Raw genomic sequence first — 25,537 nt, 5'->3', positions numbered from 1 at the left:
ATTATTGAGCAGATGTTTGTTCTTATCCCTCATCCTGAGCAAAGATGGCCACAGAAATGAAACTGCTATACCTCACTGAAGAAAGCAAGAGGTCTCTGGATACATCTTCTCTTTCCTTTTATACAAGTGAGACATGTACAAGGGAAAGATGGAGCCAATATATAGCCTGGGATGTCTACCTCTATGCTCATTTACCTATGACTCCAGCCAACAAGAGCAGATAATGGTGAGGTCATCATAGAAAATGGCCAGGCCAGGCTTAGTAGTATATTTACATTCTCAGCTATTCAGAATGTTAAGTCAACAGAACTCTTGAGCCAAAGAGCTCAACCCTGGCAGCATAGTAAGTCCTCTTCTTTACAAAAAAGAACCTAATCTTTCTACATGAAGAAACAACATGAGGAAATAATAGTACTGGGTGTTATCGGTAGTCATTATGTTTGAGCTCCGATGATTTGTTTTTCGTTTTTGCCAGTCCTGGGCTTGAACTCAGGGCCTGAGCACTGTCTTTGGGCTTTTCTCAAGGCAAACATTCTACCACTTGAGCCACTTCACCATTTCCAGCTTTTTTCTATGTATGTGGTACCGAGGAATCAAACCTGGGTCTTTGTGCATGCTAGGCAAGCACTCTACCACTAGGCCAAACCCCGGGCCCCGAGCTCTGATGACTTTTAACTCACTTGTTTTTTCCAATAAACCATTGAACACTATATAACATGTCAAGAAAGGACACACAGCCAACCCATTTCCAGCCATCGTAGGTCACAGGGGAAAATATAGCACGTCCCACATGTGCCCCTGACTGTTGATACCCACCAGTGAATTGATCGAGGCCCTCCACTAGGCTAGGTAGGGGACTCTCCCTCATGAATGTCAGGCACATCTTTCTCATCCGTTTCAAGAGTTTTGGTAAGCGACGCAGAAGCTCCCCTTCCATGGAGAAAGGACCAGTACTCTGACAATGCTCTGGAACTCTGGTCTATGGGACAGAATGTAGGTTAGTCTCAGTGCCCGCAATGACAACTGTACTTTTTTTTTTGGCCAGTCCTGGATTGAGCTCAGGGCCTGAGCACTGTCCTTGGATTTTCTCAAGGCTATCGCTCCACCACTTGAGCCTCAGCACTACTTCTGGCTTTTTCTATGTATGTGGTACCTAGGAATCAAACCCGGGTTTTCATGCAGGCTAGGCAAGCACTCTCTACCGCTAGGCCAAACTCCCGGCCTGACAACTGTACTTTTAATTTCACCCAGCTACATGGACATTAAATTTAAATACTGCAAACACACCCGAGTTCAGCAAATACAAAATTACTGCTATCTTAAATAACCTCATTGAGAACAAATGTAGGCCACTATGGTAAAATTAATATATATGATGGGTATTTAAAAAATTATATTCCTGGGGGGGGGGAGGGAATGTGGAGAAAAAACATAAGAAAGGGTATAAATGTTCAAGAAGTAATATATCTACTACCTGGTGAATAAACTGTAACCCCTCTATGTTACCCTGACAATAAAATACAATACAAAAAATGACTTTTTTTTAAAATGTCAATATCTAACAGAATCTTATACTTTTGCTTGGTTTTTCCTTAAGACTAGAGCTCAACCACCTGTATTATGCTTTTACTTTCATATTATTGCTTTATATGAGATGAAAATAAAGAGAAAGACTTCAATCTTATTCTTACTACCATCTAACCCCACTCTTCACCCATGTAACAGTTCCAGCTCTGTGGGCCCAGGAAGCACAGGCTAGCCCATTTTTTTTTTTTTTTGCCAGTTCCGGGGCTTTGACTCAGGGACTAAGCACTATACTTGGGCTTTCTCAGGGCTATAGCTTTACCATTTGAGCCATAGCACCACTTCTGGCTTTTTTCTATGTGTGTGGTACCAAGAAATCGAAACCAGGTGTTTGTGCATGCTTAAGCAACTCTTACCAGTAGGCCAAACTCTCAGCCCTCATATACTTTTTTTTTCTGTCAGTCATGGGACTTGAATTCTGGGCCTGGGCATTGTCCCTGAGCTCTTCAGCTCAAGGCTACCACCCTACCCTCTTGAGCCATAGTGCCATTTCTGGTTTTCTGGTGGTTAACTGGAGATAAGAGCCTCACAGACTTAATTCCCAGGCTGGCTCTGAACTACAATCCTCACGTCTCAGCCTCCTGAGTAGCTAGGATTATAAGTGAGCCACTGTGTCCTGCTTGCTCATTATACCTTTTAAAACCAGTGAAATACCAAAATAGCTCAGGGACTGCCACTAATGATTTTGTAAATCACAAGTTGGGAAATAAGTCAAAAATGACTGTTCTCTTCAGGAGTGCTTCCTGATGTAGGAGCTCTTATATGTAAGGGTGGTGGCAGCAGAACAGCCATACTATCGCAACCTGTTCAATCAATGTGGCATTTTCAGGAATTTCAAAACATGGTTCTGGAATGAAGGCACAGTAAGAGTATGTACCCTATTTAATAGTAAATCACTGCAGTCACCCCAGTGTACCAGCCCAGAGGCAGTTTTAATAGCACATTTTGAAATGGATGCTTCAACTCTTCCTTCATAAGTACATGCAATATTTACTGGTAAACAGACCAACTAACTTTTTAATGAGCTGGTAGAGCCAAACACAAATTCTATATGCATCTAAAAAACAAGATCTCAAAGGAACTTTGTTGCCCAGTTCTCAAGACACCTCTTGAAACATAAAATTTAGATTGTATCTGACAGGTCTAGATTAAGCACAAATTATCCCATTAGCTAGTACCTGCTCAAGGGTGGACTGAGCTAACAGGGTCTCCTTCAGTGCCTGGTTCAGACTCTGAATGCGAGACATTTCACTTGTGACTTCATCTGTTGGCCTAGGCAAAAAGTCAGGTTGTTCCTCCTTGTCACTCTCCACCAGGCAAGATCGGCAAGGTTCACTCAGGGCAGCTTCAAATTTCTTCATGAATTTAAAGAGGGTCCTGTCCCCAAGTATTAAGAAGGACAAAATGGATTTGAAAGTTAGGACACAAACTTAAAATGTGTATATATGTGTATATATACTGTACTATAGCCATACAGTGATCTTTCATATTCATAGTTTCTTTTTTTAAATTTCTGTTTTCACCTACAACTGAAACTGAAGGAATGGTGGAGCTGCTTTCTCATGATAATAGCTAGTAGGTGGCATATTATCAGCCTCTCTAGACTACAGTGTACTCTGTCCCAAGGTAACCTCTCCATCCCCCTAAGTCATGGGGCTTCAGCTCAGGGTCTGGGTGCTGTTCATGAGACTCTCTGTGCTCAAGGCTAACAGTCTAACACATGAGTCACAGTGCCACTTCTGGCTTTTTCTAAGAGTGTCTCATGAACTCTTCTGCCTGGGTTGGCTTAATGTTGCAATCCTCAGATGTCAGCCTCCTGGAGTAGCTAGGATTACAGACCTGAGCCACGGCAGCCTGGCTAATACTAATTCTTCCTCAAGAAATTTTGCTCTGCTTAGTAGGAGGTAGTGTAAACGTTATAGGGTAGCCACATCAAAATAATTTAGTGGCTTTTGTAGAAGGTAAAGATATTTGTATTAGATGGTCAGATAAATAATGTAGTCCTCTTAGCTACCAAATAAAAGGATAAGTTTTGGTGTCTTCAGTTTAAAAGATGAATTACCTATGTGTCTTTTCCACCGATTGTTTAATAGACCAGAAGTTGATATCATTCCATTTTGATATCTTAACAAATTCCTGAAAAATAAACAAAGCCCAAGAGATAGTTTTTTTAAAGCTAATGTCATTCTGATTCTTATTAGATCATCTGTTAGCCATAGACCAGAGAGCCCATTCCATCCCAAACACAGGACTATGTGTGTTGAGGAACAAAGTACAAGAGGAACCATGAATTTGTCTTGAAAGCAATTCCAAAGGGTACTGACACAATCCTTAGTTTATCTGATAGGCACCCCAGCTTACAAAGCAGCCAGTCATATCCCTCACACCAGGATTGGGTCCATAACAATATTTTTCACTCAATATGAAAAAAAAGACCCTCCTTTCCTATCACCCAAATCAATAGTTTAGGGACCCAAAATGAGATTGATGAAAAAAGTGAGGGCAAGATCAGGTGAATACCAACAGATGTCTGTGGCAATCTTCCAAGAAACTTCATGGAAGCCACTCCACTGACACCTCATATGGTTAGTCAGGTCACCAACAGGATGAAACACGATCAAATGTTAATCTTGTCACCCTACATGACTGTTGTAATATCTTCTTCTATACCCTTTACCCCTGCCTCACTAATACACAGACAGAAGAACAAATCTAGAGACAAAGAATTTGCTAATTATGTTCTCCAAAGGGTGATCATGAGAGCTGTTCCATCTTACTTTAAGTTCTTTTTCTAGGGGGGAACGAAGTTCCACAATTTTGTCCTGGACTCGGTCAAAGAACTGCTTGTAATAATGGTACAAATTCCATAGAACACTGCAAAGTGAATCTGGAAGAAATGAAAAGGAAACAAAACACCACACTTGCTGCATGTACTACCTGCGGACTTACACTTCAGTGATGCACCTTCTTCATTACTGTACACAATGAGATTCCAATATATTTTTCACAGGCAAATATTTAGGGAATGTCTCAACATAACAGTTCCTAGAGATGCAGATCGTCAATACTATTGTTGTGTTTATTTTGTCTTGTAGTATCTTTTGTTGCTTTTACTAGTATCTCAGATCATCTTTGACATGATTTCTGCTAAAATCACTACTTTCAAACTTTCTCTGAAGCCTGTAAAATTAACAGACCTCAGTCCATTTAAAAGGTGGTATTCCAGGTATTGGTGGCTCATGCCTGTAATCCTAGCTATTCAGGAGGTTGGGGTACGAGGATCTCCATTTAAAATCAGCACAGGCAGAAAAGTGTGAGACTCTTCTCTCCAACTAACCACCAGAAAACCAGAAGTGAGGCTGTGGTAGTGTGCTATCCTAGATCAAAAGAGCTCAAAGACAGTACCCAGACCCTGAGTTCAAGCCCCACTTGAAAAAAAAAAAAAAAGTTGTACTTGAAACTATTTATTAATGGACAATCTATACTCGTTTTATGCTCAAAGTTTTATCCCAAACCTGAAATACTAAGGGTTGGTAACTAACCACAGCAGTTTATACACATTCCTATATAACATGCTCCCAGCAAATCAAAGAATATAAATGACCTGGATCAAACAGTAGCATTTGTAGAAAATGTACAATGTTTAGACAGATGTGCTACCTTGACATACCAGTTCTGGGAGCTTCATCTGGCAACTTCTTTCACTAGATCTGTGCTTCATTTATAGTCAACTGTTAGTTCACTTTGAATATTTCTTTCCTATAGCTAATGTGAATGACACTGTTAAAGATGACTAAAGTGTCCTGATTTTAAATACATAACAATGTATCTGGCTCCTGTGGAGAATTCAAAGCCTGATCTATTTTAATACAATGGAAAAGAAAGAGAAACAAATGCTCACCTTTTCCTTCAACTTGTGGCATCAGCAAGACATGACAATGGAATACTAATAACATCTGAAGTCGCACATGGAATTCTCCCAGTGAAGATCCTTCAATAAATGCTTGCAGTGTGTTGACCAACAACATTAGAGTCATCTGCTTGTCATCTGGGGAGATTTAAAGAAAAGGCTAAGGGTCTTCAACCATCATGTCTAATTCTTAATATATACCAGGGGATGGGATGACCTTTAAGTAGAGATCACAACTGAAGTGAAGCTTTGAAGCAAGGATCACAGCTAAATGGTGACTAACTTCTCCATATAATGTATGTGTTATGTGTTAAAAGGCATAACAAATTATGAGAAGCACTAGGACTTGAACTCAAGAACTTGAATGCAATCTCTCAGCATTTTTTTTTCCCTCCTCAAGGATGACACACTACCACTTGAGTCATAGCCTCCCTGGGCCTTTCTGACGGTTAACTGGAGATAAGAGTTTCACGGACTTTCCTACCTGGACTGGCTTTGAACTATAATCCTCAGATATCAGCATCTTGAGTAGCTAGGATTACAGGTCTGGGTCACCTGCACCCGTCACTTTTAACTCAACACGTTTAACTTAAGCATGTTAATTACCTACATCAGGACAGAATAACAAAACTTCCTATGATTAGCTCTTCAGACAAGTCACTTGCATTACCCACCCTCCTGTTCCTCTATTCGTTCTTGCATGTGCTTCTCAAGCATCTGATAAATGGAGAACCAGTGCTTTGTGGATTTCTCAGTGTGGCGCTTCATGGTATTGTCCAAACTCATGGACCAGCAACTGAAAACAAAAACGAAGAGGTCACAGAGACATTATGGCAAACTCATCTGAAATATCTGAAATCACAGACTCAAGTTGAAGGTTCACTAGCCCCACAAATGGAAAGAGAAAGGCTGCTCAATCTGTTACCTTGAAATGTATGGCTTGTATTAATGGCATTTTAATGCCTTGCTTTAAATCCTGGAATAAAAGGCACACTATGTAACTGTGACATTAGATAAGTCCATAGACTCTCAAATGAGTTACTTACTTCAGCTCCAGCTTACGCCACCGAATGATCATCTGGCTGACTAAATCCAAATGTTTCCGCAAAGACAAACTTCGACTTGCATTCTCTTCCCAATCCTGTAAAAACATCACTAAGGTCATTATTCAACTCCTTACTTATGTCCTCAACAACATTTTGGCCTTTGAGAGAAGATTACTAGGACCTTTAATATCTTTTACCTTAGCAATACGTTTATATCTATATTATCTGGCTTTAAGTTCTTTCTGGCCATATGACATAGTCCAGTAGAGCCAATGTTAGAGGTAGACAAACACGCAGGATGTTTTTAGGCTGGGACCTAAAATCCTGCTAATAGCTATCCGTAAAGTCATTTGGCCACTTTCTGTCAAACAAAGGCAGGCAGCAACCACTTCCAAGGTTGACTAGGAACTACGGAAGATGACTGTTAGTCAGATGGAAGGTCTATTGGGACGTCCCAGCAAAGTGAGTCTTTAGTCGAGTGGACACCATGTCCTACCATCAAAATGAGGTGATATTCATCTCCATCCTAGGGGAAGTAGTTTCACTTGTACTCAACTCATCAATAGAAGAAAAACTAGGAATGTTTACATTTCCCCAAATCAAATTATAATTTACTACAATCTAAAATAAAGAAGAGGGAATCATCTTACCTGCGCTTTTGCCAGAAGGATCTCTAAGCCATTGAGGAGCTTTGAGATGGGACTGGAAAGTGGGAAACTACGAATTCTGTCCATTACAACCAGAAGCTACCAGAAAGAAAGAAAAAGGGGGTTATCTTAGCAAAATTATCACTGACTTAAAGTCACAAGGGTATTAAAGAGTGTCCCAATGGGAAGTATCACTCTCCACTTTGAAAGTGTCACTAAAAATGATTTAAGAGCGGGGTGATGGTGGTCCACCCCTGTGATCCTAGTTATTCAGAAGACTAAGATTTGGAAGACTATGGTTGCAGCCAACATAGACAAGAAATGTTAGAGACTCCATCTCCAATCAACCAGAAAATTACTGAGCTAGAGGTATGGCTCAAATGGTAAGAGTGCTAGCCAAGCAAGCAAATTAAGTGGAAGACAGTGTTTTCAATCTCCAGCACTAGGACTAGTACATGTGTTATAGTGTACACACGTACACACACACACATGAAAGAAACTCCTAGAACAGTGAGTCCTATTAGACAAATACCTTATAAGAAGCATTATTCTGGTAATAAAACTGAGTTTGAAAAGATAATGCCCTCCCTGCCACAATGATCTGAAACTAAGATCCTCCCATTCTAACTATAGGAGAGTAGACAGGTGATATGTTCTTCTTACTGGAAGGTCCAGCTTAGGCTGTGTGGATCTTGGGACTCAGAGTGGCTGAAATCTCAGAGGGCAAGGGGTGGGGAAAGACAGGCTGCTCTCATGGTAAGAGGAGGGAGCAGGCAGAAGTACAGGTGTTTCTACAGAACTTTATTAGCATGAATAATCCTCAGAAGTGGGGGCTCAGGGTACCTACCCCTTATAATCACAAAAGGGAGTCTACTGGAAAATAAATAACTCAAAAGAGCTCATAAATAGTTTATAAGTAAATTTTCCTAATTTGGCATTTATAAGGCATTAAAAATGATAAGATAAGCAGAAAACCAGAGAAATATTGAGGTTGAAACTATCAATAGTAAGTAAGGTCTATTTTTAGAAAATTTAAGAAAATCATGGGACCTTTAATTTAATTAAGAGTATGTATATGAATAAACAAAAATAAGGTAACATGTTAATGTGGTAACTGTTAACAACTAACATTAATGGAATTTTCAACTGTCATTTATATAAAAGCAATGTAAAACAGGTTATGTTTATCACTCTGCAGTTGGCCTGGAGTGTCTCCTTTGTTAGCCTCTGTTCTTATGTATAAACGCACAAGTCAATGTCCCGGAACATAGTGTGAAGTACAGAGTTCTAATTGGTTGCCGTACCTGCTCAAGCACAGGGTGCTCTGGCCAATCCTGTAGCAAATGATTGACAGCCTCTGAGAAGCCTTGAAGTACAGGTTGACACTGCCTTGCTTCTGCCACATTGGGGTGCTGGTAGAAATTGTATGGCCCATCAGTCTTCACCATAAGGTCTGAAGTTGTCTCCCCAAATAGGGTGTTATAAGAGAGGGTACAGGCCAAAAGTTGGCTCCCTAAGAGGTTATCATTCAGTTCAACTCCTGTAATATTAACAAGATCAAGTTGGTGAATTCAGGGAATTTCTCAACAACTTACAAAGATTTCAAAAATGGTGAACAAATGTTAACCAATAAAGAAGCTATTTCAAAGTTATTCTTCCTCAAAGCAATGCAGAAATAGAAAATATTAACTCTAATACCACAATACCCCTATATTCTAAAATATAAATAGGAAAACAGGTATTATTTCTGTGTATAAGTAACATACATAGGATGAACACTAGAGTTTTTTTTGGTTGTTGTGAGTTGTGGGGCTAGATGAACTTAGGGCCCAGGTACTGTCTAAAGCTAGCACTCTGTCACTTTGAGCCACATGTCACTTCTGGTTTTCTGGTGGTTAATTGGAAATAAGAGCCTCAGGGCCAGGATCATGGTGTAGTGGCAGAGTACTCACCTAGCATGCACGAAGCCCCAGGCTCAATTCCTCGGTACCAATACATAGAAAAAGTCAGAAGTAGTGCTGTGGCTCAAAGGTAGCGCTAGCCTTGAGGAAGCCCAAGGACAGTACCCAGACCCTGAGTTCAAGCCCCAGGACCGCAGGGGCGAAAAGAAGTTTCAGGGCCTTTCCTGCCTGGGCTGACTTTGAATTTTGATTCTTAGATTTCAGCTTCCTGACTAGGTAGGAGCATTGGATTTGATGTAAATGAATGATGTAAATAAACAGAAAGAAAACTTAAAGCTACTTCATACTAGCATGTGTTAATTCACCAAGCCATATGGAAACTGAATGCAACCAACCATTAGTAAACAGATTCGGTGAGATTAATTTCTGAACTCCCAAGCAGCTCAAGAATAAAGGATTAAGGACTTCGGCACTGTCGGCGCTTTCTTGCTCAAAGCTAGTGTTCTACCACTTGAGCCACACCTCCATTTCTAGTTGTTTTTACAAAGGGAGATAAAGGTCTTTTAGACTTTCCTGCCTTGGCTGGTTTTTAACCATGATCCTTAAATCTCAGCCTCCCAGGTATCTAGGAGGATTATAGGTATGAGCCATTGGCATCCCACGAAAATATATGAATTTAAGGACTGTGCCTACTGCTCAGTGGTAAAGTGCATTCTTGTATGTGAAGCACTTAGTTTGACCCTATTCTCCATCACACACAAAATTATATAGTTTTTTTTTTTTTTTAGAAAGGCAAATAGTAAAGACAAGGATCATGTAAGCTAACTATATATCTTACCCCCAAATGACTCAAGTAATGAAAATCTACCTTAATGTAGAATTTGATTATTATAAAATGCATGAATTCTTCAAGTTTAAACAAACTAACAAACAAAAACCCTCAAATGTCAGTAATGAAATAAGTGCAAGTGAGGAATTCATTATTTTAATTTTCCAGAGTAGCAATCTCATCTACTCATTTTGATTTCCTAAGTATGTAACACAAGTAAACTGCCATACCCATCAGAGGGTAGAAATGTGTCACAAGAGATGCTCCAGTCTGATAGCAAGACAGAAACAGGCTGAGAAAGTGTTTTGTTTCATGTGGTGGTATAGTCTGTTGGTACCACAGGGACCGAGCAAAGCTGAGGCACAACTGCTGATGGATTAGCATCACCATTTGCATTGAACTCTGAGAGAGGAGAACTGAATCTGTGACTGCCTCCTCTTCTTGCCCAGGTGAGATTCCTTTGTTCTCCTCTAGAGTTGGTTTTACCAAAATATCTGCAAAGTCCTGTAGAGAGAATTAGAATAATAAGATTATAAAAATCACAAGTGTAAGTCAACAAAAATACGAAGGCAAAGGACTATAGAGACAAGCAGAAAAAATGTGATATCAAAGGAATTTCAATGCAAAAAAATACAGCTACCACTGCCCTACCTTTTCATGCAGTGGAAAATATCTTCTGAACTCCTGCTCCTCCTCTTCCTCCTCACTCAAGGCTGCCTGAGAGCTCCTCCTGAATCGGTATAAGCTGGTTTCCTGCTCTGCCTTCTCTTGAGCTATGCGTTCTTGCTCATCCCACTCATTGATGATCTCCTGAAAAGACACAGCAGAATTTCTGCTGACACACTAAAACATAGTACCATGGCTCAAAAACAAGAGCCAGTATCTAAGAAATAAAATCCTATGCAATGGACAACAAGTAAACTTTATTTCAAACTCTTTATCTTTAGTAAAGAGATATCTAACTTCCCCCTTGCTGTGTTGCTGAAATTTCTAAGGTCTACAGTTTTGCTATAATAGTTAATGGGACTTTCTTGTCAGAAGCTAATGTTTTTATACAGACTGGCTACAAGGGTTTGCAATTCATACTGTACTTGTCAGATAACTCCAGGAGCTGGCCGGAGCCAGGAAAGGAAAATCTGGATAACGACTAAATGGTCTTCAGGCAAACGTGCCACCCTAATACTTCTTTTTTAAAAATATTGAGCTTGCTTCATTCATTCATTCATTCAATTTATTTCTTCCTTCCTTCCCAGTCCTGGGTTGAGGATAATTTAAATAAACAGTAGGATGATTTAAAAGTCTTGCCACTATATTTATTATCTTAGTTATCTACAGTGGTAGCAATCTTTTTTGCCCTTCATAACTATTTACTTAATACGAAAAGACAGAATTACTTCATAAAATTTCTGTAAACAAAATGAAAATTAACCATAAACAGGGAGAGATTCTTGCAGTGAGCCTCTCACACATCAGGGGTACATCTCAGTAAGGGTTCCCAGGCTGCTCAGGAAGAAAGGCAAGCAGGCCTCCTAGGGATGGGCTTACCTGACACACATGTCTGAAGAGCTGCAAGGCCCTCTGGTTCAGTTCTCCCTTGTATAGCACATGGGAACGTAGGTAAAGGAGGGCATTTATCAGTAACTGTTCCCGGGTGGGGTAAGGTTGCTGGCCCTTGTCTTCCTGCTCCTTTCCTCCCCGACATTTGACAATCCGCTTCCTAAGGCTTCGCAGAACCTCCTCTGACTTCACTGAGCACAAGGTATCAGCATGAGCATAGTAGGTGGGAAATGTGGGGTTCACAGATGGGAAAGCTAATATGGCCATGGTCAGAGTCCCCAGCCTATTTGCACAGATCAAATTGCCATGGAGGGAGGAGTAGACCTCAGATGCCACCAGCCTCATGCCATGCTGTAACTGCAAGATGGCTGCCTGCAGTGGGGCCACAGTGTCTGGATACAGGGCATACTCCTCCACTAACCGCTTCCTGAAATGGTGATGTGATTGTTGCCAGGAAGCCTCCTCTTTCAGAAGGTTCTGCACCACTTGGGCAGACCGTGGCCTGTCTGTGCAGAAGGACTGCAGAAGCCGTGTAAGCAAATCCTGAACTGCAGCAGCCTTGGCAATACTTGTGACATAGAGGTGGATTTCCTGTACCAAGGACTCATAAGTAGGCAGCTGGGGCCTGAAAGCTTGTTTTTTTGACAGGCTGTGGATTAAATTCTCCAGCTGATTGATCCTTTGGCAAAGTAACCTGAAGGTAAAATACAATGAGAATTCTATCAGAAGAGCAGCAAATTTCAACTTGATCCTTAGCTATGGAAAGTGGAAGACACACAAACTGCTACGGAATACATGAGAATACTGACAGTAACAATGAAACTGAAATGCCTATGCAGCATTCACTAGGTATGCCACTTTAGATGCATACTTTATCTGGTAACTCATTATCTTTGCTGAAATGGACATAGGCTTAACAGTACTGAGTCACCTTTACTTGCACAGCCAAGGGTCAGAAACACAATTGGGCCTAAGAACCTACTATATCAAAGGCAACAGGTAATAGACACAGCTCAAAAACCAGAGAAATAAAGTATACATGACTTTATCCAGCTTTATCCTTGTTGAGAAGATCTGGTTTCAATCATTTTGGCCTTATGGGAAAGAATCTTTAAAATTCTTTCTCCTTTTAGAATTTTTTCTTATGAGGGCCGAGAGTTTGGCCTAGTAGTAGAGTACTTGTCTAGCATGCACGAAGACCTGGGTTTGATTCCTCAGTACCACGTACATAGAAAAAAGCCGGAAGTGGTGCTGAGGCTCAAGTGGTAGAGCTCTAGCCTTGAGAAAGTCCAAGGACAATACTCAGGTTCTGAGCTCAAGCCCAGGACTGGCAAAAAAAAAAAAGAATATTTTCTTATGATTAGAAATGAAGAATCCAACAGATAATATAGTTTAGAGATGTACATCATTACCTCACAAACACATAATTATACTACAAAGGTCAATCTCTAAATGTCTCTCTCTCTTTTTTTTTGGTTGGTCTTGGGGCTTGAACTCTGAGCCTGGGCATTGTCCCTGAGTTCTTCAGCTCAAGGCTAGTACTCTACCACTTGAGCGACAGCACCACTTTTGGTTTTCTGATGGTTAATTGGCAATAAAAGCAGTGCCCTAGTTGGCTTTGAATCAGGATCTTCAGATCTCAGCCTCTTGAGCAGCTAGGATTACAGATGTGAGCCACTGGTGCCTAACTAAATGTCTCTTTAAAAAGAGTCAAGGCCAGGAGCATGACCTAGTGGTAGAGTGCTTGCCTAGCATGCATGAAGCCTTGGGTTCGATTCCCTAGTACCACATTCATACACACATTCATAAAAATAGAAGCCCAAAGTGGTGCTGTGGCTCAAGTGGTATAGAGCACTAGTCTTGAGACTAGTTCCAGAACTGGCAAAAAAAAAAAAAAAAAGGTGCCAGTTAGGCTGAGGTCTGAAGATTGTGGTTTAAAGCCAGCCCCTGCAGGGAAGTCTGTTATTATCCTAAATAGCTGGGAATGGAGTTGTGGCTCAAGTTGTAGAGTGTTAGCCATGAACCAAAAAGCTCAGAGACAGCATCTATGCTCTGAGTTCAAACCCAAGGACTTACATCCCACAACTCCCCCGCCCCACCCCCGCTGCAAAAGTAATAATGTCCAAGGAAAATAATAACTTACCTAGTATGAGGATGAGAATAATTGACAATGTCCTCATCTTCTAGGCCTCTTCCAGTTTGTAGCTGCGATGCCAAGTTCCGGACCTTCCACTCACACTGCAGCTGGAATAACTAACAGAAAAGAAGCAAATAATGCATGGTGTAATGGTTTCGTATTCAATGACTATGCACATGAGGACAGATTCCTTGGGTTGGGTACAGCAACAAGATACAGGATATATGGTTTTCTGAATAATGCAAAGACAGGGAGCTCTACTCCACTAACCTCACCTTAGAGCCATAAGGTGAAAGTAATTGTTCTCATACACGTCTCTCTATGGTAGCTAAGCCTTCACCCCAAGCAATGCTGGGTCCTTTCTTCAGATTACAGCATACAGATCACTATCTTACCATACAGTTACCGAGTTTGATCAGTTTAAAATAGTAAAAGAATACCACGTAATTGATTCATTAGATTTCTGAACCTATAGAAATATTATATCCCATTTAAAGAAGCTATCCAGTCCAAATTTAGTTCAGTCAGAGATTCTGTGGGAAGAGTGAAGGATACCATTTTTTGTCTGGTAGTACTTCGTCTCACATTCTACCTATCTGCTCTCTGTAGAACCTAGTCAAAGGAATTCTCAAAAAGGAAAATGTAGTCACTATGAACACACTCATAGGAAATTACAAGACAGCATATACAGAATTATCCCTTTGAAGCCAGCACTAGTAATGATGCCTATAATCCTCCATCTCAATAACAACTAGGTGTGGTGGCATGTGCTTATTATTCCAGTCATATGGTAGGCTAAGTCTTGGAAGACTGAAGTTCCAAACCAGCCTGGATAAAAAGCTCATGAGACACCCAAAAGAAAGACTGGATGTACTTGTCATCCTATCTACAGCAGGGGAAGACCAGGCATCACCAGTAAAGAAGTGAGGCCCTAATCTCAAAAATAACCAGAACATAAAGGGATAGAAGCATGGCTTAAGCAGTTAGAATGACTACAAAACAAGCACAAAGTCTTAAGTTCAAATCTGACCAGACAAGAGAGAAAAAAGATATAATAACTTAACAAATCTAGTGAGTGAGAAGAGCTTAGATTTCCAACTCGTGCCTCTCCCATACCTCCTCCTTGGCGTACTTGAGCTTGTATTCCCTCTTCACTGCAGGATCAAAGCGTGCTTGGGGAAGCCAAGTCTGAATCTGGATCAAGCCAAGGCTCACCCAGAGGCTCCCACGCTGGGCTGGCTCAGGCAGGTTCTTATTTTCTCCTTCCCCAAAACCGTGGTGTAGGGAGGTGAGCAAGAGGCAGAGAAGTTCTTTGGGTAAGGCATCCTGATTGACCATGTTCTGAAGAGTCTGACCCACATGCTGGAAGGCCTTATTGTCTTCAAGTAGCTGCTCACAATTCTGCATGTACTCCTGCTGCTGGGACTCTGGTAGCAGGTCTACTAGGCCTGCCAGGTGCTGGCATAGCACTAGTCTCTGGAGCTGTGAATCTGTGTGCCTGTGGGACAATTGAGGAAGCATTTAAGGACTCATTGCCTATAAACAACTCTTATAATACACTATCATTCTTTTAGTAATAACCATAGATTGCAGACTTTTTTTTTGGTAATATTGGTTTCATTCAGGACTTCACACTTGCTAGGCAGGTTTGTTATTTTTAACGAGACCAACACTGCTAGTCAGCATTATCTCCTTGCTCACAGTATGAAGTTGAAAGAGGAATCAGCAGCTAGCTCAAGGTAGCTTCTCTCATGGACTCCAAATATGCTGTTCATGAAAAGAACATTCCTACCTTCATCCACCAGAATCAGCCATCTCACAGGCAAGTTCTGAACCCTGCTACATGTTTTAGAAAACAGAAAAAAGCTTCTCATTCTGCTTTAAAAGAAGGAAATACCTGAATTCTGCCATAGAAGAAACAGCCATGTTGTTCCAAAGCAAGGAGCTAATGTCCTGGAGCTGCTGGGCTCTCTCAACCCACTCCCCTAGGGTGACGTGTGAGGATGACAGGATGGGGAGGCCGCTCACATCCCAGGGGCTTGCTCTGCAGTTGCTAGTCAACACATCAAAGCAGCACTTGGAAAACACAGCTCTACAGAGAATTCCAGGGCCCTGAGAAAAAAGGAACCAAGTAACCTTTAAAAACTAACAAATGATTTCAACAGGCAGCAATGGTGTATGTAGTACTCATGAATTGAGCCCGGGTCTTCATGCATGGCATACTAGGCAAACACTACTAGGCCACATTCCCAGGCCCAAATCTTAAGACTCCTGAATAGCTAGGATTATAGCAGCGAGCCCTTAGCACTCTGTACAAATAAAATTTTTCATGTATAACCCATACAAAAAAAGATTCATAGTAGTTTCCTTTTCTCTTTGCTCCAGTTTAAGTCCTTATCTCAGGGCCCGGGGGACATCCCTGAGCTTTTGTGTTCAAGGACAGTGTTCTACCTCCACAGCTCCACTTCCAGCTTTTTTTTTGCAGGTTAACTGGAAATAAAGAGTCTCATCAATCTTGCTGCTCAGACTGGCTTCAAACTGCAATCTTCATACCTCAGCTTCCTAAGCAGCTAGGGTTACAGATGTGAGCACCAGTACCCCCAAGATTAGTTACTTCTAATAAAATATATATTATTTTGATAGCTGGAATATTTTATACTTAGCATTCAGACTCAATCCTCCAGTCTCAGAACTTCCAAGTGATATTGTTTCAGGTATACACTACCATGTCCAGCAAAAAATTGAGACCATCTTTTTTTTTTTTTTTTTTTTTTGGTGGGTCATGGGGCCTTGAACTTGAACTGGGCACTGTCCTGGAGCTCTTCAGCTCAAGGCTACCACCCTACCCCTGGGCCTGGTCCCTGAGCTCTTCAGCTTAAGGTTAAGGCGGTAGCAGGCTAAGTCACTTCAGCCAAGTCCCATTTCCCTGTTTTCTAGAGGTTAATTAGAGATAAGTCTCAGGTCCTTTTGTGCCGGGGGCTGGCTTTGAACCTTGATCCTCAGATCTTAGCCTCCTGAGTAGCTAGGATTATAGGCGTGAGCCACTGTACCTGACTTGAGACCATTTGTTTTTTTTTTTTGCCAGTCCTAAGCTTGAGCTCAGGACATGAATTTTTCTCAGGACATGAATTTTTCTCAGAAAAATCCAGGACATAGATTTTTCTCAAGGCTAGAGCTCTACCACCTGAGCCTCAGAATCACTTCAGGCTTTTTCCTATGTATATGGTACTGAGGAATCAAACCTGGGTCTTAGTGCATGCTAGGCCAAACTCCTGGCCCTTGAGTCCATTTTCATAAGAAAGTGTTGTGACTATTCCCAAAGTTGGGCAAATCCTTTATGGCTAAACATCATTATTTTTTTAAAGTATGTTTTATAATACCACACAGAAAAGGGTATCACAAGCAGCAATTTACATTTGATTCTAGAATTGTTTACTGATGGTGGTAAAAGGATTTTATCCATTGTTATGAAGTATTTAAAAAAATTTTTATGCCAACAAACCTTCAATGTGGTATCCAAGAAGGAGGCAGGCATTTCCTTCTGCTGGATGTAGAACAAGGGGTTCCATGTTAGCCAGTACTCTGGATTTGTGGTCACAGTACTGCTCCAGAAAGACTTGAATGTGGAATTCAATAGCTCAGACCACAAACAAGTAACTTCTTCAGTGGACATCTACAATAAATGAGTAATTAAGATAATGGAATGTTTTAGAAATAAGTTTTCAATTCTGTCTTCTAAAATTTATTGTAAACTAGCATGTTTATCAACCTTAATTTTTCTGATTATTTGCTACCACAGTCATAGCATATCTGTTTATAATTAGAAATTATGAGATAAGCTCTTATATTGAGAGCTCTGAAATATATGACAAAATTTAGGTAAAGCAGTTCACTCTATTGTTACACTGGTAAAAGAAATGAAATGATTGTACTTGTGAAATTTTATTAACCAAAGTTTACCTCATAATACATTTCTAAACAAATCAGAAATTTTTTAAAGGCAAACTTTCACCCTACTAAACAACATAATTACTTATTTTGGTAACAATTTAGCAATTATGTTTGAAGAATATCCAAAATTCTCTCTCTTTAAAAAAGCCCGGAGTGGTGCTGAGGCTCAAGTGGTAGAGTGCTAGCCTTGAGAAAGTCCAAGGACAGTGCTCAGGCCCTGAGCCCAAGCCCAGGACTGGCAAAAAATAAAATAAAATAAAATAAAAAAATAAATAAATAAAGTTACTGGGGGGGGTGTGTGTGTGTGGGAGTATGGCCTAGTGGTAGAGTGCTTGCCTAGCATGCACGAAGACCCAGGTTCGATTCCTCCGTACCACATACATAGAAAAAAGCCAGAAATGTTGCTGAGGCTCAAGTGGTAGAGCTCTAGCCTTGAGAAAGTCCAAGAACAGTGCTCAGGCCCTGAGCTCAAGCACACGACTGGCAAAAAAAAAAAAAAAAAAAAAAAAAAAGTTACTGGGGTTTAAACATGGAATTGTGAGCTGCTAAACAATGTTTAGCAACCAGCCCTAAGACAGAAAATTTAATCAACTTAGAGTTAAGTAGAGTGATTACTGTTTTGGGGCTTTACCTTTGGATAATGTAGCAAAGACCACAGGTCCCGAAGCTCTTGAGGTGAAACTGGTGTGTATTTAAGACAAAATGTGATAAGATGATTTACCTCCTCATATATTTTGGGTTGATTGTTGTTAGACCTGTTCAAATAAATAAATGGGGAAAGGAGATGTGGACTACCAGTACAACATGTAACATTTATTTTTAAATGAAGTTTAATTTTGATTGTGCTTTATACACATATGACAGAAAAAGTAAAACCGGCTCTCTTGGGGAGATAGGTACCAGCAGAAGAGAAGAGGGCTAACTGAAGAGGATGAATGAGAATAAATGTGGTCAAATTAGTTTGTTCGTATCTGTAAAAACTGCACAATGAAAAAATTTGAAATTATTTTAGAGGTAGGCAGAATGGGGGTGAGCTTTTGGGAACTGGGTGTGGGTTATTGGCATTGTAATTGATATGGATATTTTATTTCCACAGGTAGATGGGGAATGGGGTCTGAGTTAAAGGGGGATGTATAGCTCATGTAAATATATCATTTATGTGGATAGAAAGGTAACAATGAAACTTCCCTCGTAAGATATGCTATATAAGCTATCAATTCAGGGCTGGGAGTTTTGCCTAGTGGTAGAGTGCTTGCCTAGCACTCTAGGTTCGGTTCAATTCCTCAGTATCACATACACAGAAAAAGCCAAAAGTGGTGATGTGGCTCAAGTGGTAAGGTGCTAGCCTTGAGCAAAAAGTATCCAAGGACAGTGCCTAGGACCCGAGTTCAAGCCCCAGGTCTAGCAAAACAAACACACAAAAAAGCTACCAATTCTACTTGGAAAACACACACACACACACACACACACACACACACACACACACACACACACACGCATACACACACACACAGTAACTTTTTTTTTTTTTTTTTTGGTATAAAGCTAAACCAAGCAAAGATTTGTTTATCAAAGTGGCAAAGGCTCTCCCTGTGTCTCAGCAACCATTCATTGATTCTTTTTTTTTTTTTGGTGGTCAGATGTAGGGCTTGTGGGGCTTGAACTCTGGGACTGGGTGCTGTCAACTCAAGGCTACTACCCTAGCCCTTGAGCCACAACACTACTTCCGGTTTTCTAGTGGTTAATTGGAGATGAGTCTTTTGGTCTTTAGTGCTTGGGCTGGCTTTGAACTGTAATCCTCAGATCTCAGCCTCCTGAGTAGCTAGGATTACGGGGCGAAGCTACCATGCCTGGCCATTCATTCTTTCTCAAGACAAGTTTATGCTTTGCTTATATATACAGGACATACCAAACAAACTAATAAGATATTTAGAGCGGTAATTGAAAGAAGAGCTTACTTTCTCAGAAAAATCTGTGCCATAAAATCAGCTGTCACTTTGTACTGCCAAAGCACAGCCAAGTACTCCATCGCAGGCCACAGCTGAACGGTCCTAGTGAGCTGGATTAAGGATATGAAGTCTGGATGTGGTGGGGAAGAAGCTTCACCATGACTTTTCTCCAGAAAACCAAGTGAAAATCCTTTGCTTTTTATGTTTAAATACTGCGCGTGCACAAGATTCCTCAATTCATCTTCAAGTCAGTCAAGAAGAAATGTTGCATTAGAGACCAATAGTTACAAGTCCAGTGCCAGGATTCCCACCCACTGGCAAGGTAAGCTTAACCTAACTTAATAGGAATTAGGCTGTTCAACTTAAGCCTTGAGCTCATCTATTAAATGATCACGCTAATTTCTACACAATTCTAAAGAGGAAATAAAAGTTTAGCCCAATGGCTGGCACTTATTTAATGTTGTTTATACCCTAGCAAGAAAAGGGGGAAAAATCAGAGAAAAAAACTTAGCAGGGAAAAAAGATACTGTCTAAGCATTGTCAGCCAGTTAAATATCAGAAAATGTTACCTAAGTTAACATCAGCCAGAGTATTAGCTTTGTGGATCAATCCCCAAGCCTGCAGGAGACTTTTCTTTAATGTCCAGTCATCAATAATCACTTGGAGGCGATTAATATCTTCCTGCCATCCACTTTGCATAAGCACAGGTACCCACTCTCTGAGGGCAAGGGCTTGGTGAAGGATTTTCAGTTGTGAAAAACATTCCACCACCAGCTTGTCCTGAAACAATAAAGCCCAGGACAGCCTACTAAGATTTTTGATTTTCTTTTTTAGCAGCCTAGATATGCTAGAGGAGAAATTCTGATTTTTGTCATACTTTTTTCCAAAACATGCCATTGCTTTACTCCTGTCATTCTGTAGAGATTTTAAATATATATTTTAAAAATAATAAAGCCTTCAGTAGTCTCAGGATTAGGTAACATGTTAACTTTAAACAATAGAAGCAGTACTTATAAAATAAGGAGTTGAGCTTTGCAGCCAAGTTCAATGTCAATTCCAAATGTCCAGAACTTTGGAAGCACCCTGATTATTTTGTTTATCACATGCTTTGAAGCATACCTTAAAGGGAAATGGTCGTCCCAGGAATTTCTGTAACTTTTTTACACCAATGAAGCCACCAGTTGGGCTATCTAGACAATTCTGAATATGATCTGAGACTGTTTGAATCTCTTTATAATACCTGTAAGAGACAATAAAGACAGAAGAGAATATAAGAACGGGGGAAAATGCTAAATAGCAAGAGAAATAATTTACACTATAACTATATATTTGCCAATATGTTAAGAGACTAAAGAAAACAAATTTTAGTACCAAACTCTCTTAACAGTGTGGGATACACACACACACACACTTGTGGTTTTTTTTTTTTTTTTTTTTTTTTTTGCCAGTACTGGGGCTTGAACTCTGGGCCTGGGCACTATCCCTGAGCTCCTTTTTCTCAAGGCTAGCACTCTACCACTTCCAGTTTTTTGTTAGTTAACCTGGAGATAAAGGTCTCAATGTCTTTGCTACCTGGGATGGCTCCAAGCTGTGATCCTCAGATCTTAGCTCCTGAATAGCTAGGATTATATGGGCATGAGCCACCAGTGCCTGGCTGTACGTTATAATTTTATTACCCTTAATAGAAGTCTTACTTGTTCTCATGATTCATCACGAGTTGGGGCATCCGGTGGATTAGATGTTTTAAAACCCAGTGCCAGTGGAGGGCAAGCAAAGCCAGACCTGGAGCATCCACTTTTACTGTATCAGCCACAGTCCAAAACCGGTCCCGCCACCGCACAGAACCTAAGATCTAAAAATAAAATAAACCATGAGAGATCACAATCTTGGTGAATAAGACCAATATGTGGTCAACATCTGTAAACTCAGCACTTGGAAAGCTGAGGCAAATGGATCAAAAGTTTAAAGCCAACTTAGTTAATGAACGATCCCCAATATGGACTCCACTTTTAAACAGATTCTTTGTTACAGAGTTCCACATGTTCTATTTCCCTCAAGGCACTTGTCAATCACTACTTCCTAATAATTTTTTTTTTTTTTTTTTGCCAGTCCTGGGCTTGAGCTCAGGGCCTGAGCACTGTCCTTGGACTTTCTCAAGGCTAGAACTCTACCACTTGAGCCTCAGCACCACTTCTGGCTTTTTTTTTCTATGTATGTGGTACCGAGGAATTGAACCCGGGTCTTCATGCATGCTAGGCAAGCACTTTAACCACTAGGCCAAACTCCCGGCCCCTTCCTAATAATTTTTTTTTGGGGGGTAGGGGAGTTGGTCATGGTGCCTTGAACTTGAGGCCTGGGTGCTGTTATAGAGCTCTTTTGCTCACTCTACCACTTGGAATCATATAGCCACTTCAGGTCCTCTAGTGGCTAAGTGGAGATAAGAGTCTCATGTACTTTCCTGCCCAGCACTGGCTTTGAATCATGACCCTCAGATCTCAGTCTCCTGAGTAGCTAGGACTATAGGTGGGAACCATCCAGCACCTACTAATGACTTTAATTTAGCTTTTTGGGGGGGCCTCACTGCAGTTGCAATTTACATTCCCTTCATGATGTACAAATCACTCACACTCTTATCAGAGGGCCTCTTCAGAGGAAAGACTATTCCAATTTTGTCATTTTAAAGCAGATGTCTCGGGGCCGGGAGTTTGGCCTAGTGGTAGGGTGCTTGCCTAGCATGCACGAAGGACCAGGTTCGATTTCTTGGTACCACATACATAGAAAAAAAAAAGCCGGAAGTGGTACCGAGGCTCAAGTGGTAGAGCTCTAGCCTTGAGAAAGTCCAAGGACAGTGCTCAGGCCCTGAGCTCAAGCCTCGGACTGGCGCAAAAAAAAAAAAAAAAAAAAATCAGATCAGATGTCTCACAAATGGTAGTGACCAACAGGTGTTCTAGGAGGTCAAAAATGTTTTCATAATAGCATGGTCTGTACAGAATTGAAGTCAATAATATCTAAAAGAAAACAAATGGACTGCATATTTGGTAAAAATTATACTGAATATCAATAAGCAAATTCAGTCACTTGAAAACATGTTTGACCGTAACCTACATAAATAGCCTACTACATACTTGAAATCATATTTATACTTTAACACTTAAAATGTAAATGCTGGGATATACTAGGTAATTTAGGAAATAATGACAAAATGTGTGCATAAGTTCAGCAAATGACTATTTTTTTGTGCTGGTATTGGGGATTGAGCTTGGGGCCTGAATGTTGTCCTTTACTTGTTTTGCTCAAAAAGGTCACTCTACCATTTGAACCACAACTCCACATCTCACTTGTAGCTTTTTGCTAGCTATTTTTCTGCTCAGGCCGGCATCAAACCATGACCCTCAGATCTCAACTTCCCAAGTAAGTAGCTAAAATTACAGTTGTGAGGCACCAGTATTCAGCAGAAACACATGAAATAATATTTTTCAGTAGAGAATGGTTGAATACAGAAACCACAGATATAAAGTGTAAGCTATTATTTCCAGTGATAAATAAAATGAGTTCTTAAGCAAATTCTAGACCTTTGGAAAATCAAATCTGACAACTTCCCAGTACCCAAAACCTTTTGATGAAATCTATGGCCATTATGCACAATTAACCTATATAACGCAGTCTGTGAAGTTTCGTGGAATGCTACTGAAGAATACACATAATTACAAAATTAGCTACTACTTCACTTTCCAACTTCTTTATCGATGGGAAGTCAATTTTTCTTTGCAAAGTTAAATGCAAATCACAGACAAGACTAAATGTTTCTTCACTCAAGGTGGATAGTCTTTCAGAAATAAATTCACATAAGCAAATTATCTTCGCTAAATATAAAGTATTTATAAATATTTATAAACATTTAAAAATTATTTCCCAGTTCTAATTCCTCATGGTAAATATTGATAGATATAATTACATAAATGAATGTTCTATATAGATCTTAGTAACTTTTAGAATTACAAAAGTCCCTAAAAACCAAAAAGTGTTAAGTTATGCTTCACTATTGTGTAAGACCTACAAAAACTACAAAAATAATGTGGACTCAAAATCTCATTTAACTACATCTGACAATGATATATAAGGTTTTAGTGAGTTAACCTGAATGCTCATCATTAGGTAAATTTATAGCTATATAAGACAACATTTCTATTATCTAGAATGAATTAACTACTGATACACTACTGATAAACAAAAATGAATGCATCTCAAAGTTAGCTATCAAAACCAAATGATATATAAATATATGTGTAAATGATTTATATAGTTATCACATTTATAAACATAACAAATAAATATATGAAACATATAATTATATATGTTATTATATACACCACTATCCTACTTAAGAGAAAATGAAGCTCAACTACAATAAAAAAAAACCCAGGCCAATGGCTATACAATTTGGGTGGAAGTACCAGAGAGGAATGAAATAAATTCAGGAAGATAGATATGCTCACTAACTTGATTATGGTTTCACAACATATAAATGTCAAACTTAAATATATGCACTTTATATCTTCACAAAGCTTTAAGATTATTGAAATTAATAAAAGATTTCTACTGGAATTAGTCTTATTCCTAAGAAATGTTGTGTCCAGACAAATCTTGAACAGGTATACTTTCTCACCTTATTGAAATCAGCATCAGACAGCATTCCCTGGGGGGACTGTACCCAGAGCAGGATTAGTGCATCACAAAATTCAAAAAAGGCAGCAAGATTGACCACAATTTCATGGGGCAGGCTGTGGTAGCTCTCTGGATCTTAAGAGTTAACATAAAGAATATTCCAGAAAATTTAAATTAGTCTCTAGGCACTTTCAAAATAAACAATGTATAACTGATTTTATTCATGCATTTAAATAGAAAAACATACATGTAGTTTTGGAGGAACAGTGTGCAGAAAGAAACAAATGAAATGACTATTAAGAGAAGCTGCTGTGAAGTTGAGCTCTTTCAGTTATAACATTTCTAAATATTTTTGCTTTTTCAAAAATGTATAGCTATTATTTAAATTCACAAAAAATTAAGGACAAATTCTATAGTAATGAAATGCTTCTGAATATGTCCTTTTTAAATATACCGTTTCCTTTTTTTTGGGGGGGGCAGGGAGAACAGGAGACTGGAGCTTGAACTCAGGACATGGTGCTCTCTCCCGTTATTTTGCTCTACCACTTGAGCCACAGGTCCATTTCTAGCTTTTTGGAGATAAGGAATTTCATAGACTTTCTTGCCTGGGCTGACTTTGAACTATTATCCTTAGATCTCACCGTTCTGAGTAGCTAGGATTATAAATATAAGCCACTGGCACCCTGTAGTAAATACACCTATTTCTGAGGTCTCATGTGCTATATATTAAGGTTGTGACATTTAAGCACCCTTGTCTCCTTTCTCTCAGAGGCTTGTTATATAAAAAAAAGTGAGATCAGGGCCATGTGAAAAGCATTTAGCTAAGCATATGACAGAGTGACAGTTAATACCTCAATAAATGGTAGTCGTTACTACTGAGTAAAGGGATGTATTTAAAATTAGGTCAACAGATTAAAAGAAATCAGGACATAAGCAACTGCTGACTATGTCTCCTAACTTCAACGACACAATACAATGGATACTTTGAAGAATACAAAACAAATATTCCTACCTTTATGGAATTCAAAAGACATTCTCAAGACACTATTTTTTAACTTTATAGTACCAACAGACAGCAGATTTGTTTCAGTGAAAATTCGTTTTTCCCGGTCAAGATACATGATTGTCCTAGAATGAAATTCAAAGCCAGTTTCACAGTGCTAAATGGTACTCTTTTAAAATTAAAAACAAAACCCAGGGATCAACACAAGGCCTTGCACATGGTAGGAAAGCACTCTACTACTGAGCCACACCTCCATCTCCACAATAAAGCCTTATCATTCCCTTTACATGTTCAATCTTATAAATCCTTGGAATATCTATTATACCTGCAAATTCTGGATTAGACAAATAAATGATGG

At 39.7% G+C, this 25,537-nt stretch overlaps 1 protein-coding gene across 1 annotated transcript in view; it reads right to left on the bottom strand.

The window, feature by feature from the left end:
* Positions 1 to 25,537, bottom strand: part of Mdn1 (midasin AAA ATPase 1) — a 148,499-nt gene that overhangs the window by 34,198 nt on the left and 88,764 nt on the right. Inside the window, exons 52-74 of the mRNA XM_090338431.1 lie at positions 25,189 to 25,304; positions 24,178 to 24,311; positions 21,206 to 21,363; positions 20,631 to 20,751; positions 20,081 to 20,291; positions 19,521 to 19,752; positions 18,194 to 18,317; positions 17,114 to 17,284; positions 15,509 to 15,723; positions 14,728 to 15,109; positions 13,618 to 13,727; positions 11,463 to 12,168; positions 10,569 to 10,727; positions 10,148 to 10,421; positions 8,492 to 8,727; positions 7,191 to 7,286; positions 6,541 to 6,635; positions 6,169 to 6,290; positions 5,486 to 5,632; positions 4,362 to 4,471; positions 3,647 to 3,720; positions 2,763 to 2,961; positions 817 to 979 (exon numbers count right to left, since the gene is read on the bottom strand). Coding sequence (XP_090194557.1) covers positions 817 to 979; positions 2,763 to 2,961; positions 3,647 to 3,720; positions 4,362 to 4,471; positions 5,486 to 5,632; positions 6,169 to 6,290; positions 6,541 to 6,635; positions 7,191 to 7,286; positions 8,492 to 8,727; positions 10,148 to 10,421; positions 10,569 to 10,727; positions 11,463 to 12,168; positions 13,618 to 13,727; positions 14,728 to 15,109; positions 15,509 to 15,723; positions 17,114 to 17,284; positions 18,194 to 18,317; positions 19,521 to 19,752; positions 20,081 to 20,291; positions 20,631 to 20,751; positions 21,206 to 21,363; positions 24,178 to 24,311; positions 25,189 to 25,304 — 4,355 coding nt within the window. The remainder of the gene's footprint in view (positions 1 to 816; positions 980 to 2,762; positions 2,962 to 3,646; positions 3,721 to 4,361; positions 4,472 to 5,485; positions 5,633 to 6,168; positions 6,291 to 6,540; positions 6,636 to 7,190; positions 7,287 to 8,491; positions 8,728 to 10,147; positions 10,422 to 10,568; positions 10,728 to 11,462; positions 12,169 to 13,617; positions 13,728 to 14,727; positions 15,110 to 15,508; positions 15,724 to 17,113; positions 17,285 to 18,193; positions 18,318 to 19,520; positions 19,753 to 20,080; positions 20,292 to 20,630; positions 20,752 to 21,205; positions 21,364 to 24,177; positions 24,312 to 25,188; positions 25,305 to 25,537) is intronic.

This window comes from Megascapheus bottae, chromosome 8, assembly GCF_031878675.1.
Source record: "Megascapheus bottae isolate mThoBot1 chromosome 8, mThoBot2.hap1, whole genome shotgun sequence".
NCBI classification, from domain to species: Eukaryota; Metazoa; Chordata; class Mammalia; order Rodentia; family Geomyidae; genus Megascapheus; species Megascapheus bottae.
This window is presented reverse-complemented; position numbering and strand designations above follow the sequence as displayed.